Genomic DNA, 18,844 nt, shown 5'->3' on the forward strand with positions numbered 1-18,844 from the left:
AAGAAATTAGAGAGAGATGGAGAAGAAGGTGTATTTGATTTTTATTTTTATTTTGGGGTTTGTTTGTGATAATTAGATAATAAGGGGTGTTAATTTATAAAATAAATAAATATAAGGATCAAATTAACTCTTTTTTTTTACTTTTAACACCGTTAGTCAATTTGGTATATGTTTGCTAACGGAATGAACCTCAATGTACCATTTTGTAAATTTTTAAACCACAAGACTGCAATCGAAAATAGGTGTAACCACAAGTTTATTGTTGTACTTTTCCCTAAAAAGTTATGAGGTTATTTCATTTAAAAACCCAAAATTTTGGACCAATTACACGAGAAAACACAAACACATGTGTTAGGACTTACCATTTTCATCCAAAGCAATTCTATTACAGGAGAATTACAAAACTAGCACCTTTTAATGGTAGTTTACATTTCTAGCTTTTTTTTAAAAAACTAACCAAAACTAATACATTTCAACAAGTAACTTCCAAGTTTACCTTTGTCTTCTTCCTTAACATAACTGTGTGTTTTTTTCTTTCCCTCTCTCTCTTTCTCACGCTCTCTCTCTCTCTCTAAAGAACAGAACAATCTACAAAATGATTACGAATACTACAACAATCAATCCAACCCACAGTTCATACAATAAAATTTCTACAATCATATAAGTTTTTCATTGGTTTTTAGTTTCATTGAAAAGATTTAAAGCTTAGTCCATTCATCGTTAAGATCTAGCAGATTGTTTCTCTACAACCCAATGTATATTGTTTCTCTTCATTTTTCATGTTTTTACTGATCGTGCGAACCCCAAAAACAATGGCATTGTTGTCTGAAAATACATTTTGGTTGGAATATCAGTTTCAGACATTTTTCGCCGACAGTGTCGATATCTGTCGATTTCTGTCGATATCTGATCAATATCGACAGATATGACGATATTTGTTAAATTTCAGATATCGGATGGATATTGACAGGATATCGACAAATATCGACAAATACATATCGATAGATATCGACCAATACAATATCGATTGATATCGACATGATATCGACAAATATCGACACTGTCAGGGAAAAATGTCTGAAACTGATATTCCAACCAAAGTGTATTTTCAGACAATAATGTCACTGTTTTTGGGGTTCGCACGATCAGTAAAAACATGAAAAATGAAAAGAAACAATATACATTGGGGTGTAGAGAAACAACCTGCTAGATCTTAACGATGAATGGACTAAGCTTTAAATCTTTTCAATGAAACTAAAAACCAATGAAAAACTTATATGATTGCAGAAATTTTGTTATATGAACTGTGGGTTGGATTGATTGTTGTAGTATTCGTAGTCGTTCTGTAGATTGTTCTGTTCTTTAGAGAGAGAGCACGAGAAAGAGAGATGGGGAGAAAGACAAAGAAACACAGTTATGTTAAGAAAGAAGACGAGTGTAAACTTGAAAGTTACTTGTTGAAATGTGTTAATTTTGGTTAGTTTTTTAAAAGGAGCTAGAAATGTAAATTAACACCTTGAAAAGTGCTAGTTTTGTAATTCTCCCATTCTATTACCGATAGAGAATCACCTATGAAAATGACAAAGAATTTCCTAATCTAAATCGTTAGTATTATTACTAAGTTTAAACATTAATTAATCTCCTAAATTAGAATATTAATATGTTTCTTAAAGATAAACTTGATTAGTATGTGAAAAGAAGAAAGAAATTCCATCTTGATTGAAACATTCCCTCACACTTTCTATCTCTTACTATATTCTAATTAAAGAAAGAAAAAGCCACAAGATTCCTTAATCAAGATTAGCACGCTCTCTTCATCTCCGATTCAAAAGCCATAAGAAAGGAAGAAAAAAAAGAAAAAGGAGCAATTTTGAAATCGAAAGAAAGCCACCAACTTTATCATGCACAGTTATAGTCCACTCCAGTCCATTGTTTGGTTGTTGTAGTTGAAAAAACTGCTCTGGTTATGCGTTATTTTCTTCCAATCTCTCCAATTTCATCATAAAAATTGAATCTTTGGCCTCTCCATTGATAGACTCTCACCACCAGTAATGGCAGCTCACTATCCGTGAAACAAGGAGGCAGGCGTCTCCACCACTCTTCCTTCTCTTCTATGCTTAGCCTTTAATTCACCTGACACGTGACGCTTTTAATTTCTCTGTACCTCGGTACTTCCCATCTCTCCATTAACTGCTCCTCCTCCTCCTCCTCCACTTTCTCCCCCTTTCTGGTTTTGCTATTGGAAGTTACCCAATTCGTTTAATTTGATTTCAATTGCTTCAAAATGCATGCATTTTTTCTATGTACACATCATTTAATTGCAGATCTTCTTTCACATTGTTCAGTTCTGTGAGTTTCTTCTTTGGGGATTTTTCACATACATCTTGTCGGCATAATTCGTTCTTCGTCCCTATGCACGGCTACAGCCGCCTCGGTAACGGCCGGTCAGTGAGTGCCACTACTACTCCTTCGCCGCCATCGTCTCCTCGGCTACGTCACAGCCGAGGGAAGGGTAGCGCGAATGTCGGTGGTGGTTTTGGCGGCGGAGGTGGTGGTGGTGGTGGTAGAGGGTCGAAGCAGAATTTAGTGGAGAGGTTAATTTTTGTACTTGTATCAGTGATTTTTAGGCGAAGAGGCGTGCTTTTGTTTGCTCCTCTGTTGTATATTTCTGGGATGTTGTTGTATATGGGATCTTTGAACTTTGATGTTGATTTAAATTTGAAGAATGGCGGTGTTGTTGTAAGGAAGCGTCCTCCGCTTGGATCAGTGTATCGGAGTCCACAGGTGTTTAAGAAGCTATGGCCGCATATGGAGTCTGAGAGTGAGACCAATGGGAGCTATAATGCGGTACTCTTTGTTTCCTGCTTATATTAGTTCAATTGAAGTTGCTTTAGCTCTTCTTTTCATGATTATTTCCTGGCCCCAGAAAAAGAAATTGGAACTTCATAATCTTATGCTTCTCCTTTTACTATGTTCATTGGAATTTAGGATCTAACTTCAATACTTTTAATGGCATTACCAACAAGCTACTAGTTAGAGTCTTTAGGAGCTCCTTCCCTGTACTTAGGTTTTCTTTGTGAATGGCTGAAATAGTTGTTTGAGAAGCTTGAGCCTCTCTCAGTCTCCTTCTCTGCTCGAATCCAGATTCAAGTGGATGTTGAAAACCAGAAAGAAAGAAAAAACAATAAAAAAATTTTTTTCTCTTAATAGCATTGAAGTTTAGAGAATTTGTGTCGCTGACACGACTTGATTTCACGGTTTTATATGATGGTTCATGTTAGCCAACCCCGAATCATTTTGGGACTAAGGCTTTGTTGTTGTTGTAATAGCATTGAAGTTTAGCCGGGGTTAGGATAGGGATAGTGTTTCTATCAGTCATAGGAAAGGAAGAGAATAGTCTAGCGCAAGCTCTAAACTTTGGATATCCTCTAGATAATGTGCTAATGATAAATGTGTCTTCTTGGTGGTCCAAATATATGTGCATATGCCATTTTGAGTTTATTAAAGGATTCATTTGTTTGGCTATTGCATATTAGATGTAGGACATTCCTCTGTGTATATCTGTTATGATTTGGAAAATTAAGGCTATTGCATTTGAACTTGCAAAGTAGGGGATAATAAGGAAAGAAGATAATTTTGGAGATGAAGGAATGAAGGAGGATGGGAAGAAGAGAGTATTGGAAAAGATAGAAAAGAGTGGAGAAAGGACATATGATAGAGGGAAATAACAAAGAGAGAGAGAGAGAGAGAGAGAGAGAGGAGAAACATTGATAGAGGGAATGAAGGAGGATGGGAGGAATGAAGGAGGATGGGAAGAAGAGAGTATTGGAAAAGATAGAAAAGAGTGGAGAAAGGACATATGATAGAGGGAAATAACAGAGAGAGAGAGAGAGAGAGAGAGAGAAACATTGAGAATTAAAATCTGTAGTTCACAGATATGTAAGGTGATAAAAAGTAAACCAAGAATCTTCTTTCTGAAATATATTATGCTCCTTATTTGATCTCCTCTATGTAGAATTAGAATTATGCTTTAGGAAGCAACTTATAAGGTTGGAAATTTGCACTGAAACAATTTAATTTCAATCAGTTGCGTATAAGGTGATCTTGATCAAAATTGATTTTTGTTTGACTAGATGCCTTGTACAACTTTGATGTTTTTCCAGCTTGAGGGAAGGGTATCCTTGTAAACTTTGTAGTTGGGATTTTCACTAGGAGTAGTTATCGATGAGATTGGTTCAAGGATGACCCTGCTCTTTGATAGTGAAATGCCTAAAATACCTCCCAATTTATTCTTTTATAAAGAGGAGGTTTTGAATATTCTATCAACCAACTGATAAGTCTCTTCATTCAGATAACATAAATTTGTATTTAGGCACATATAAAGGGTGGCCCGGTCGCACTACGCGTCCCCGCTGAGCGAGGGTCCGGGGAGGGGTCCCACCACAAGGGTGTACTGGGGCAAGCCTTCCCCTGCCAATTTATTTGGCAAGAGCAGTGTTGTTAAAGGCGCGCCTCGGCTAAGGCTCCAGCCTTAGCGCCTCTGGTGACCAAAGGCGGGCGCGGGCAGTAAGGCGCGCGCCTTGGTGCGCCTTTGTGCGCCTCAAGCCAGGCACAAGGCGTGCGCCTTGGCGCGCCTTGGCTTCCTTATGGTATTTTAGGGTATTTTAGGGTCGAGTTGAGGGTATATTAGGTTTTTTAGGGTATTTTAGGGTTTTCTAACTTCAAAAAAGAAAAGAAAAGAAAAGTAGCAAACATAGTGAATGATTTAGTGTTTGTGAAGTATAACCGAGCACTAAAGTTTCGTCGTGAAACTCGTGACACTATTGATCCTATTTCTTTAAGAGATACAGATGACTCCAATGAATGGTTGATGGGTAGATTGGATGGAGGGGAGTCGGGTGATGATGATCTAGTACACCCAAATGAGGGATTGAGATGGGCTCATGTTGGTGATGCTATGGGAGCGGATGAAAGTGCTTATCAAACTAGAGTAGTAGTAAAAAATGCTGCAAATGCATCTAGTTCAAGTGTTAGGTCTAAGGCTAAGGAGAAAGATAAGGGTAAAATGCATCTTATAGATGATGAACCCGACTTTGTAGATGATGAGTACATTGATGAGGAAGGTGACAATGATGAGGAGATTGAGAACCTTATTCAAGAAAAGCATATGATGATGGAAGTGACGATGATGATGATGATGATGATGATGATTCTGATGAAGATTAGGAAGGAAGACTAGGAAGTTAAAGATTAGTAGTTTTCTAGAGTCAAGACTATTAGTTGTTTTAAGTTAGAATTATGAGTTTTAGATTATGTCTTAGTAGTTAACTAGAACTTAACTAGTGCATTTTATGGTTTATTGTTGGTTGTTGATTATTTATGACTAGTTTTATAAATTTATGATTTTTTTTTGGTGCGCCTCGAGTCGCTCGGGCGCGCGCCTTAAGTTGCGCCTTGCGCCAAGGCTCCAGGACCCCCCTTGCGCCTTAGTGCGCCTTGCGCCTTTAACAACACTGGGCAAGAGGCTGCTCCTAAGACTCGAACCCGTGACCTCTTGGTCACACAACAACAACGTTTACCGTTGCGCCAAGGCTTCCAAACTTTATGTATTTAGGCACATATAAGAAAATAAAATCCCATAAATAAAGGGGTAAATACCAAACGAAACATTTAACGGAAAATAAAATTCCTAATGAAAATTTATTTTAATCCTCTTGTCTAGGGACATCGACATTTATGAGCTATTCCGCCTTGAAAGATATAATTCTGTTATTATCATGATTTTAATAGTATTATATTTTTTCTTGCTTCCTCTTTTGTGCATTGCTCGTGAACTTCTAAATTTTTTGTGCTTTTGACATCCTCCTGTAACTGATTATGCCATGTACAACTGATACAAATCAATCATACAGTTGATGGCAGCATGGGATCCAAAACTGCATAAAGTTTGGAAGCCTTGTGGAAACAACATCCTTGAAAGAGGTACAGTTTTCTGTATTAAAAAAATTGGTCGACCTAGGATGATGTATTTTAAATATTGTTGAAAATGTAAATAACTTCTCCAATTGATTTGCTATAGTTTTAAAAACTGACGATTTTAGTATATGTTGAATTTATGGACTGTTAGGATGAGCTAGTTTCTTAAGTTCACTGCCTCAAAGTGTCAACAACAGCACAGTTTTATTCATGTTTGAAGCATGTGCTCTGTAGACTGTATATCATCTGGTCTTATGAATGCCCTTTTGCTGTCTTGAACTCTAAACAATTTGATTAGTAGTTGCAATTTTACATGTGACTGTTGCCAATTAGTTATATTATATTATGAATTTCCTTACGGTTGCTGAGTTTTTCTTTGTTTGTAATGGCTCTATTTCTTTCCCTATTTATGGTTCCCAGAATTGCCAAAATCTAATGGTTTCCTCATAATCGAAGCAAATGGCGGGCTGAATCAACAACGTTTATCAGTAAGTTTTGATCTCTAAAATTACATTTCTTAATTTTGACCATCATAAAGCTGGACCAGCATCCGCGGTATAATGCTAAAATTGTCAATAGATGTCATACTCAGGCTTAAATTAAACAAATCTAAGAGAACTTAAGTAAAAAACAATCTAAGTTAAGGTTTAAAAAAACTGTTTACAAGTACTTATTTCGTAAACCTTTTTTGGCATGTATAAATCTATCAGATATATTGAAATGACAACTTTATCTCTTTTACCACCTTATCTACTTTATGGTTTTCTGTCATACTTTTTTCGTACACCTTTTGCTATGTTTGATTTGAATACCATATGCTTGGTAAGAAGTTCCTTAAATATCTTCAGTGTTTGTGAAAGTGTTCTAAAATAAGGGCTTCATAAATTTGATGATTTCCAGTCCATTTCATAATTTACTGATGTCTTAATCTAAACTTATCTTTATTAAATTGAGCTATATAATACTATATTACTAGTTATATTAATAGATAGAGGAGGACCATATAAACACATGTACTTGCAGATTTCTGATATGAAATATCAATGTGGGACGCGTTATAGAATGCATATAATGTATTAGTATTTCATACTGCACTTCATTACTTTTCTGTTTATTTTAATTCTTGTTCGGATACAGATATGTGATGCAGTTGCTGTGGCAGGACTACTGAATGCTACTCTTGTCATTCCAATTTTTCATTTAAACAGTGTGTGGCAAGATTCCAGGTGACTATTATTAATACTGCTGATTTTTGTGTTCATTCTGTGGAAGTCAAGTAAAAGATTTGCACTGTTATCTCAATTTCCGGTTTGTATCTGAATTTGTTGAAATAATCATATTCATTTGTGTATTTTCTCATGTCTTAAGGTTTTGATGATAATAGATCCAGTAAAATCATTGATGGAATACAAGGGAAAAAAGGAATTCAAGTTTTTAAGATTTTAGATGTGATATAATCTCAACCAATTAACACCTTGACTTTCAAGAAATATGTTGGTAGCATTACTTCTTTAAAACACAACCTTTTTTCTTCTGAAAATTTCTCATTACTTGCATTCCATCATGTTATATATACAAGAATGATTCATTACGGTGCAAAATATTTAGCTGCCTCGCCTTTTTTCTTTCACCACAGCAAATTTGGAGATATTTTTGATGAAGATTTCTTCATACATTCACTCAAGAATGATGTTGCCGTAGTTCGAGAACTCCCAAAAGAAATACTTGAGCAGTTTGACAATAATATTAGCAGTATTGTAAATTTGAGAGTAAAAGCTTGGTCTAGTCCAACCTACTATCTTCAGAAGGTGTTGCCGAAGCTGATGCAGATGAGGTATGCAGTTCTATATTTCTTTTACCATCTGTACAAGGGGTTGTCTACATGGTCAAAGCAACAAGATATTTTATGATAAAATTTATTCAGATAACTTGTATTTCTTTCATTTGATTTGGGGTGTTTGTTGATCATTCTTATTCTGAATCGTATGTGTCCAGGGCATCAATTTTTTTCCTATACAGTCATGTTGCATATTTCCAAATTATCATCAAAACTATTGATGTGTTTTTTTAAGCCAAGTAGAGTCTTGTTGGAATATCATGCAGATATAGAACGTATGTAAAAACAATTCTAAGAAAATTCAGCCAAAAAGTTCAACTTATAGATGGATGCTCTATTCATTGTATGAGGCTACACAGAAATTTATACTGCAGATGAAATTTTCATGAAATTTTCTTTAGTGAGGGAATCTGTTGTCAATAGTTTTCTCATTCTGTTGCGCAGGGCAGTGCATATTGCTCCTTTCCCCAACATCTTTTCATGAAATTTTCTTTAGTGAGGGAATTTGTTGTCAGTAGTTATCTCATTCTGTTGTGCAGGGCAGTGCGTATTGCTCCTTTCTCCAACAGATTGGCTCATGCAGTACCTCCAGATGTGCAGAGGCTAAGATGCTTAGCCAATTTTGAAGCACTGAGGTTTTCAGAACCTATAAGAACACTTGCAGACAGAATGGTAGATAGGATGATTAAGAATAGCTCACAGAGTGGGGGGAAATATGTTTCTGTGCATCTTCGATTTGAAGTGGTATTTTATTCATGTCTTACTTTGAAGGACACGATTTTAATATGTTTCTATCCATATTCTAATTCATTTCTAAGTCATCAATTCTATGGCAGGATATGGTTGCATTTTCATGCTGTGAGTATGATGGAGGCGAGGAAGAGAAACATGAAATGGATATTGCTAGAGAAAAAGGCTGGAGAGGGAAGTTCAGGAGAAGAGGTAGAGTAATAAGGCCGGGAGCAAATCGTATAGATGGAAAGTGCCCTTTAACTCCAATTGAGGTAGTCCAACTATTATCTGTCATGGTGATTTTGGTGAATAGGTTTTCTGTCTTTATTATGTTCAATGGAGGCTCTGTCAAATAACTATCCGATACTCAAAATGAAGGTCTATTTAAATTCTGAATGGAAAAGAAGTTCCGTTTATGGATATTAAATTCATAAACGAGAGTTGGCTTGCGTGAGCTTAAACAAATGGCCACTTAATGATGAATATCAACCATTTGACTTGGATTTTTTTGCTGTTGTTGCAGTTCTTTTATTGATTTGAGTAGGCACAGTACTTTGAGATATGGTTTTGTGTAGGGACTATTTTAATTTTTAAGTGAGTTCGAGCTTCTCTTGGTGTCGAACATGAACCTATAATTTTCCATTATATTTCTTCTGAGTGAAGATTTTTTTTTTGTGAAATAGAAACACAACATTGATCTCGATGGTTGACTTTGCAGGTGGGAATGATGCTTAGGGGCATGGGTTTCAATAATAGTACCTCAGTATATGTTGCAGCAGGTAATATTTATAAAGCAGAAAAGTTTATGGCCCCACTTAAGCAGATGTTTCCACGCCTAGAAACAAAAGATACGCTAGCTACTGCTGAAGAACTTGCTCCATTTAAGGTATCAAAATGGTCATTTATTCGGTAATTCTCACATATGGGGAACCTGGCATATAATTCAAGTAGAAAGGCAAAATAGGATACTAGAAAATGTTTGTAACACCAAAGTATGTGATGCAGGGCCATTCATCTAGGTTGGCTGCATTGGACTACACTGTTTGTCTGCACAGTGAAGTGTTTGTCACCACTCAAGGTGGAAACTTTCCCCACTTCTTGACGGGTCATAGGCGTTATCTCTATGGTGGACATGCAAAGACAATCAAACCTGACAAGAGAAAATTGGCTGTTACATTTGATAAGCCTAGCATCAGGTACCAATGCCATACTTCCTTTGATTTTTCTTCTAAATTCCTTCAATTTTTTTTATTACTCCTTGTGCAACTGAAACAGAAACAAAAACAAATGATGTTTACTTTGTATGGTTTAGATCTAAGCATTATGGTTGCAATTAATTTGCATTGAAACAAGTGATTATTTCTAGCTATAACGATATTTGGTAGAACATGAAACAAGTGATGTTTTTGAACCATTGGTACTCGCCCTTGTTCATCTAAATTGCCACCAGAATTAGAGCTGGATCCTTCTACTATTGTGATTCCTGAAAAATTGTTGCTACGTGTACTATCCTGAGGCATGGAGATTCTGTCTCCCAATGGTTACTTTAGTGGCAATCGAAAGGGTTGGAAAAGGCTAATTGGGAGGCTGAGTTTGTGTTGAAGAGTGAATTTCCATAGCTGAGGGGGCAGTAATGATAGAGAATGGGCTAAAGAGGGAGAAATTATGCAGGAGAAGAGAATGCAAATGGGCCCAATGAATTTAGAGTATGTGTGAATAGGAACAAACAGTAGGTTAAATTAGGAATTTAAATAGCTGCATAGAGGCGCCTTTTATGCAAGGCTCAAGGGTCTGAGCCTTAATACTCCTAGGCGAGACTCAGTTTAAAAGGCTCTCGCTATGTGCGCCTCGCCTGGGCTTTGGAGGCTCCCTCCAGGCGAGCCTTGTTAACATCAAGGGGTTTTTTTTTTTTTTTTTTTTACTGTTTTCATTAAAATAAAAGGTGGATTAATCTCAATGACTGATCTAATCTGACTAGTGTAAAACTAAACAAGAATAAGAAGAGACGTAAATAGGAGGGAGGTTAAGAGACGTAAAAGAATCCATTCTCCACTGCGACACAAGAAACACAAGAAACCAGCAGAGAGCTACGAGGATAATGATTTAACTTGGAGCTAGTGGGATTGAGGATGGAATATATACAACTCAAAGCAAAAGTGTTGCTTCCACCTTAGGTGTTAAGGTAAGCAGCAAAAGGAAAAAGCAAAAACAACTCCTCGTGTGAAAGCTACGCCATCTATCTTACTTATACTCGAGGAGGATGAATATGAAAATGATAATGGAGTGGACTATTTTAATCTCGAGGATGATCTTGATGACGATGATTAGTTCTTTTGTGTTCTTTTGATTGAAAATGAATGCTTATTAGTTTATTAGCATTAGATAGGTTAAGTATCTTCGCAATCTGTTATTCGAGGATGATCATATTCATGCTTTTCATTTACTAAAGTTCATGTTCATGTGCAGATGGGAAGTGTTCAAGAGACAAATGCAAGATATGCTTCGACATAGCGATACGAAAGGGTGCGAAATGAGAAAACCAACTGCTTCACTTTACACATTCCCAATGCCTGACTGCATGTGTATACATTCTCCAGAATCAAAACATGAACCCAATAATCACACTGTAAACCAACTGCTTTTGAAGCTTTAAACACTGGATGGATCATATACCTCTTTTTGTTTTCTTATTTTTCTTTTTTCCTTCAAAAGTAAAAATTGTATCATTTCAATAGGAGGAGCCTTACATTTCAGTAATTCTTTTCTTTTACTTTGATGTTGCCTCAAACTATATCTACAATCTTGTATTCTAAATTCATTGTAAATATAAATGGTGATTGTTTTCATTTTATTTATGATATTAATAAACATCTTCTCATTCTTTTTGTCCATCCATTTCTATAACATTTTTTTTTAATGTTTAATGTTGTTTGTATTGTGAATTTATATGTTGTTCTAAGGGTAATTATGGGGGGAGAATCATGTAATATAGCTTCTTCTTTTTTTTTTGGATAAAAATACTATATATATCATTCCATTAGATGAAAAAGTACAAACATAGCGTGAAAATTAAAAGAAATAAAACCTCGGACCCACACAGGGGACAACCAGATCCACAAAGACAAAAAAAAAAGACTACAAAGAGCAATAAAAAAAGTACAAACACAATAAAGATATAAATTAAATACTTAGTAAGTGAATCTTGTTGAACAACCATTGTAATCCATTCTTCATCATTTAATCTCTTCCGACATTCGAACCTGAGTTGTTTTTTTTTCTTTTACAACCATTTAGATCTATAGACCTACGACAAGATGAAAACCGAAAAAAGAATAACCGAAAGAAGTTTACCTAACAGGTGTAGATTTAATGGAAAAATAAATTCGATAAGGTATATAGACTTCAATCCAACAAGAAAAATGTAAATATTAAGTTAAAAACCTTATTCCTCTAAGTAAATCTGATTAGAAGGCTAGAACGGAAAAAATAAGGAAAAATGAGAGAAAGGAGCAGTAGGGTGGCGGCGGCGGGTTGAGAAGAACTCAACATGGGAAGAAGAAAAGGTAGAGAGAACGAGGAGCCACTCTCTACTTTTCCGTGAAATTTTATGAAGTAAAATATAATAACACCCATATAAGTAGATAAACCACAACCATCCATAAAAGGAGAAAGACCACGACCACCTATATAGAGAGAAATGCAACTTTAAAAGAGTGACTACTGATACAATTAAGAAAGAGGTTGCTAAAATTCTGGGTTGAGGCAGTAAATTTTTTGGATGAATGTTTATAGTTCGGTTCATTATCTACTGTTACATTATACGTGAATATCAGTTGTTATATAGCATGATTATGACATATCTAATGGATAATATGTTGATAAATGGATAGATAGCAATATAATGAAAAAAACAAGACTTAACATCAACATTTTTTACCCCATGCCTAGTTTTCTTTTTGAGAAGTCTTAAATGTCTCCACCATAATGTAAACATATCTTAGATTAGAAAAAAAAATAATGTTAATAATAATTGTTGCTATTTTAAATGAAGTCACAATCTGTGGAACAAAGAAGAATCAAGCCCTTTATTAATTGACAGAGAAAGGAGATACTAATGGTGGAAGTTTATAAAATGAAAATAACAACTTAATTTTCGGAAAATGCGATCTAAGTGGTCTAGTGATCTACATATAAGATAAAATATTTCTGTTCATACTGGATCAAACAATAAATATAAATAAAAGAATCATAGAACCTAACAGGAATCTCATGACATAAATGGATTCCAACCAAAATACAAATATTAACAAGGAAAAAAAAGCATACAAAGTGTGATAAATAAATGAGAGGAGGAAGAAAGAATAGTAGTTAGGGTTTTTTTCGAAAAATAAAGAAACGGTCATTATGGGTCTATTTGATTCAGCTTTTAGCTAATAACTGTTGTTGTTGCTGTTAGCGGTTACAATGAACTATTTGTTGTTTGTTATTAGTTGTTTAATTATTAGCGTTTGATAAAATTATATTAAAATGTTACTGTTAATATTTAAAATGATTAATATGGACATGTTTTAAATTAATCAACAAATAAATTATAAAATAAAAAACATGTATTACACAAATTAATAAAAATAATCTAAATTAATATGGACATGTTCTAATGAAGATTGAGAGTTTTGAGATCTATCTCTTCTCTTTTATATCTTTCCCTCTCTTTTAGATCTATCTTCTCTTTTTCAGATCTGTCTTCTCTCTCTCAGATCTGTTGTCATGGTGAAGAATTTTTATGAAGATTGAGAGTTTTGAGATCTATCTCTTCTCTTTTAGATCTTTCTCTCTCTTTTAGATCTATCTTCTCTTTTTCAGATCTGGCTTCTCTCTCTCAGATCTGTTGTCATGGTGAAGAATTTTTATGAAGATGGAGAATTTTGAGATCTATCTTCTCTCTCTCAGATCTATTTCTCTCTTTTACATCTATCTCATCTCTTTCAGATCTCTCTTCTCTCTCTAAAACACAGGATCAATTTTATAACTCAATTTTTTCTCTCTCTCTCTCTCAATTAGTTATAACTAAATTAACTATAACTAATAGTAGAATTTAAGAAAAGTAAATCTCTCTCTCTCTCTCTCTCGGCGATGACCAAGGCGATCGTGAAGGTTAAGGGGGATGGGTCGGTGAAGGCAGGCGGCTGGCCTGTGTCGGATCTGGTGGTGGCGGGGCGCGGGCGGGGCAATGACTCCGGGATCGATGAGGCATGGGCGGCGGCGGATGATGGGAGATCCGAGGGATCTCCTCGGGGGAGGAGGCGGAGCAGCGGGATTCGGAGGGATCGGTCGAGGGATAGGAGTAGATCGGAGTGGGTGGATGGTGGGGAGGCGGATCCGGCGGTTTCGACGGGGGGTGCTAGGGGTGCGTCGGTGCCGTTGGGGGCTTCTAGGGATGCGGCGGCCGATCGGGGGCTGGAAGGTGTTGGTGTCGCGGCCGCGGCCCTGGACTCGTTTTTCGCGGAGGGACGCGCGCATGATTCCGGAGTTAGAGGGCCGCTTCCGGTGCTTGGACCACAGGGAGTACCGGCCGTCTCTCCCCAGCAGGATGAGCATGCCGTGCGACTTTTGTTGGCCGCGCTGGCTGCGCAGGCCGTGCTGGCCGCGCAAGCCGTGCAAGCCGCTCAAGCGGGAGTTTCCGTGGATTTGGGAGGCCCCTCCTGGAGGGATAAGTTGCTAGGGGTGTCAGAGGAGGATCCCATGATGGAGGTGGATGCTTTTGAGAATGATTCCGGGGATTTTCTCTCTGATTCCGATTCTGAGGATGGAGAGCCTGATAACCCGATGTGTCCTAGGATCCGGCTGTCCTCAGATGACAAGCGGGTCATGAGATCGAAGTGGAAATTGGCGTTAATCGTCACTGTGTTGGGGAAAAGGATCAGTTTCAATTATTTTGCCCAGAGGATCCAGGCTCAATGGGCAAAGAAAGGAAAGGTTACTATCACAGACCTTGAAAATGACTATTATGTCATTAAATTCACAAGGGCTGAGGATTTCAATGCTGTTGTGAATGGTGGTCTGTATATTATCTCCAATCATGTGTTGGCTCTGAGACCTTGGGTCCCAAATTTTGATCCCCATGATTGCTCTGTTAACAGGATCCTTACTTGGGTTAGGTTCCCGAGCCTACCTCTTGAATACTACAGTGATAGGTTCCTGAACAAGATTGGTAGCCTTGTTGGGAAATTCCACCATATTGATAAGACTACCATTGGGGCAGTGAGAGGCAAGTTTGCCAGGGTCTGTATCGATATTGATCTCGCTAAGCCTCTTCTTTCTCAGTTATGTACTCAAAACAAGGTCTATCATATTGAATATGAAGGTATACACAACATCTGCTATGAATGTGGTATGTTTGGCCATACCCTTGAGGGTTGTCCTAAGAGGAGGAAGGACATGGAGGAGTTGGTGCAACCTATCATAGGCGAAGCTGAGAAAAGTCAAGGGGAAGTAAGGAGCTTTGGCCCATGGATGCTTGCCAAGAGGCCAGTGAGAAGAAAGCCACGGGCTAATGTTAATGCTAATCATTCACCAGATATTAGTACAAAGATGACTACTCTCCAGATTGCTCCTGAGATCAAGCTCAGACCCCCGGATATTAAGAAGGGGATTGAGACTGGAGTGGACTCAGCTTCGGGTTCCGGTTCAAGGTTCGATGTTTTGTCTATGGAGGAAGATCAGGACTCGGATTCTTCTGATAAGCAGATTGATTTAAGCATGCCTGGTCTGGAGTCGGTAGAGCATGCCTCTAGTCTGGGTAATTCTATTAATCCTCTCTTTGTCTCTAATGCTTCTGCTAAAGGCAAAGAGATTCCCCAGTCTATCCTATCAGCTGGGAAGGGTATGAGTAGGGAGGCGAGTACTCTACATCCTCCTGTTGATGCTCCTATTGGTAAGACTATAGGAGTGAGTAAGTTAAACATGAAGAATCCCAAAGGGAAACCTAAAAAGAACCTTCATGGTTTGAATTCTTTGGATAAAAGGGGTCCTTCTGGGACCGCCTCTAGGCTCTCCGGAGCCCCGAACAAATACCTGATCTAGGGTTTGGGCCTGCGTCTGTAGTCTCCCCATCTGATGGACTTCTTCATTTGGAATGTTAGAGGTGCGGCGAGCAAGGCTACCCGCATTCATGTCAATGATCTCATTAAACAGTTTAACCCTTCCTGCTTTGTCCTTCTTGAGACCAAGGTTAGTGGAGCCAAAGCAGATGAGGTGGTTAGAAAGTTTAAGAATTGGAATTGCATCAGGTCGGAGGCTACTGGCCGGGCAGAGGGGATTTGGCTCTTTTGGAAGCCAGGTCAAGTCAATATTGATATTGTTACTATGGACAGTCAATTCATCCATAGTAAGGTGTGTTACCCGGGTAATAAACCCTTCTTTATTACCTTCGTCTATGCTGATCCTGTTTCGACTAACCGAAGAAGGCTGTGGGAGATCCTTCATTCTTTTAGCTCTAACATGGTGGAGGCATGGTTGGTTGCTGGGGATTTTAATGACATTGCCCTCTTGAGTGATCAGAGAGGAGGGGGTAATCATTATGTGAACCGGTGTCTTAATCATAAGCAAAGTATGGATATGTGCGGGCTTTCGGACCTGGGTGCTGCTGGCCACAAATTTACCTGGAAAAGGAATAGTGTGTTTGTTAGGTTGGATAAGGTGTACGCTAATGTTGCAGCGATTTATAGGTTTCCTGAGGTCAAGGTACTTAATCTCCCTTTCCGTCACTCAGACCATTGCCCTATCCTCATTAATTTGGTCAAAGGAAATCGGCTGAAAGGTAATAGACCTTTTAGGTATCTAGTGGCTTGGGAGTCTCACCCCGAGTTTAAGGATTTCGTTAAAAGCAATTGGCATCCCCACTCTGATGTTCTCCTCGCTACTGAGGAATTCATGAGGAATGTGGCTGTTTGGAATAAAAATACTTTTGGTCATATTATCAGGAGGAAGAACAAACTCTTGAGGAGAATGGAAGGTGTTCAGCGTTGCTTGGAGGTTCGTTTTGATCATAGCCTGAATGGTCACCTAAGAGCTCTTCAGAACGAGTTGGAAGCTGTGCTTAGACAGGAAGAGCTTCTGTGGTTCCAGAAATCTAGGAAGGCTTGGATTCAAGACGGGGACCGGAATACCAGGTTTTTCCACCTCTCAACGATCATTAGGAGACATCGAAATAGGATCGAGGCTATTAAAGACGCCAGTGGTGAGTGGATTTTTGAGGAGGAGGACATTCGGCGCCTTGCCCTTGATTTCTACAAGGACCTGTTCAGAGAGGAAGCTGTGGACCTAGAGAGTGCCCACTCTGGCATTTCCTTTCCTCGTTTGGGGGAGGATGCTATTAATAATGCTTTCCATCCCATTGAGCTTAAAGAGATTGATCTGGCCTTCTCCAGCATCGGTTCCACTAAGGCTCCTGGTATTGATGGTATCCCTGCTAGTTTCTATCATAAACACTGGGACACTGTTAAAGAGGGTATATACAGCTTTGTGTTAGGTGTCTTTGGTGGTTCGAACGATATCAGTTTGGTTAATAAAACCCTCCTTGTCTTGATTCCTAAGGTTGCCAAGCCTTCTTCCTTTCTCCAGATGAGATCCATCAGTCTTTGTAATGTCTTGTATAAAGCTATTACTAAGATTGTGGCTAATAGAATCCGGATATTATCAGCCAAAATCAAGGGAGCTTTATTCCTGGAAGACAATTGATGGATAACGTTGTTATTGCCCAGGAGGTTGTCCATTCTATGAAGATTAAGAAAGGCAAGAAAGGGATCGTGGCTCTCAAGCTGGATCTGGAGAAAGCCTATGATAGGTTGAACTGGAGCTTTCTTCTGGATAGTTTAGCCAAAGCTGGTATCCCGGAGAACTGGAGGAATTTGATTGGAAAGTGTATCTCCTCTCCTGTTTTCCAGGTTATGATCAATGGGGATATGTCGGATGAGTTCTCTCCATCCAGGGGTATTCGTCAAGGGGATCCTATGAGCCCCTTCCTTTTTGTTATTGCCATGGAAAGATTGTCTCACCTGATCCAAGAGGCGGTGAGCAAAGGGACTCTCCACCCTGTTTCCATCAACAGACATTGCCCCCCTGTTACCCATTTACTCTTTGCTGATGATGTCATGCTTTTTGTGGAGGGTAATGAGGAACAAATTAAGGCTGTGATGGATATCCTCGACTGCTTTTGTGAGGCTTCTGGCCAGAAGATTAACATCCATAAATCCCGTATGCTTTGTTCCAAGAATATGGATAATAGCTTGTGTAGAAGACTGAGTGAGATGTCTGGCATTCCCCTGACTCAATCGTTTGGGAAATACCTTGGGGTCCCTCTTCATAGTGACAGGGTGTCCAAAGCCTCTTTTAAAGACATTTTGGACAAATCTAACAGTTTGTGTGCTAGCTGGAAAGCTAATTCTCTTTCCCTTGCAAGTCGCCTTACTTTAATCCAGTCTATCAACTGCGCTGCTCCAAATCACATCATGCAAGCCTGTAAGCTCCCTGAGCCGGTCCTCAACGACCTTGATAAAATTAATCGGCGTTTTCTGTGGGGAGAGTCTGGGGATGGGAGGAAGATTCACCTGGTCCCTTGGAAGGAAGTCTGCCAGCCTAAGAGCAGGGGGGGTCTTGGTATAAGGCAAGCTAAGGACAATAATAAAGTCCTATTAATGAAGCTTCTTTGGAGAATGTGGCAATCCCCCTCCTCCCTTTGGGTTCGTCTTCTGTGCGGCAAGTATAGGAAAGATAGAATCTTTGGTGGCCCGAAGGAGAGGGTTGTCAGCTGTTCCTTCCTCTGGAAAGGGCTGAGTGCTGTTTTTGCTGAGTTCTGTACGGGGATTGGCTTGGAGGTGGGTAATGCGAGATCCATTAGTTTCTGGTATGACACCTGGATTGGTGACAAACCGTTGATTGAGGTGTGCATCGCCCCTCCGCCGAATGATCTCCTCTCTTGGAGAATTGCTGAGGTGGTGGACTCGGAGGGAGACTGGATCTGGTCTAAGTTCGACTCCTTTCTTAGCCTGGAGACCCTCCTTAATATTAGAGGTGTGAAGATTAGTAATCAGGAGGAGGATAAGGACAAACACTGCTGGGTCTTGACTAATAATGGTTCTTATTCTTGCAAATCGGCCTATGAAGCTTTTACCCCTAATAGGGCTGATCCTCCCTTGGAAATTTGGAAGTCCATTTGGGCCCTCAAAGTCCCCTACCGTATTAGGAGTTTCCTATGGCTGGGAGTCAAAGACAGGCTCCTCACGAATGCAGATAGACACA

The 18,844-nt window shown here is 38.6% G+C and overlaps 1 protein-coding gene across 2 annotated transcripts; it reads left to right on the forward strand.

Annotated features, from left to right (window-relative positions):
- Positions 1 to 1,755: 1,755 nt before the first annotated feature.
- On the forward strand, positions 1,756 to 11,434 carry LOC136235449 (O-fucosyltransferase 9). 2 transcript variants are annotated; one of them, XM_066025122.1, is made up of 11 exons: positions 1,760 to 2,168; positions 2,725 to 2,847; positions 5,913 to 5,982; positions 6,397 to 6,464; positions 7,114 to 7,202; positions 7,613 to 7,810; positions 8,353 to 8,557; positions 8,650 to 8,817; positions 9,264 to 9,431; positions 9,551 to 9,741; positions 11,012 to 11,434. In XM_066025122.1, the coding sequence occupies exons 2-11, from the start codon at positions 2,809 to 2,811 to the stop codon at positions 11,196 to 11,198; spliced, it is 1,383 nt and encodes a 460-aa protein (XP_065881194.1). In that variant the 5' UTR covers positions 1,760 to 2,168; positions 2,725 to 2,808; the 3' UTR covers positions 11,199 to 11,434. The 2 variants fall into 2 exon arrangements, with proteins under 2 accessions (XP_065881193.1, XP_065881194.1); XM_066025121.1 differs by having other exon boundaries at positions 1,756 to 2,847.
- Positions 11,435 to 18,844: the final 7,410 nt, after the last annotated feature.

Source organism: Euphorbia lathyris, chromosome 7 (genome assembly GCF_963576675.1).
Source record: "Euphorbia lathyris chromosome 7, ddEupLath1.1, whole genome shotgun sequence".
Taxonomy (NCBI): Eukaryota; Viridiplantae; Streptophyta; class Magnoliopsida; order Malpighiales; family Euphorbiaceae; genus Euphorbia; species Euphorbia lathyris.

Coding starts and splice junctions, on each gene's coding strand:
- LOC136235449 (XM_066025121.1), top strand. CDS start 2,302: ATGTACACATCATTTAATTGCAGATCTTCTTTCACATTGTTCAGTTCT. Junction 6,465..7,113: donor TGAATCAACAACGTTTATCA/GTAAGTTTTGAT, acceptor GTTCGGATACAG/ATATGTGATGCAGTTGCTGT. Junction 9,742..11,011: donor TTTGATAAGCCTAGCATCAG/GTACCAATGCCA, acceptor GTTCATGTGCAG/ATGGGAAGTGTTCAAGAGAC.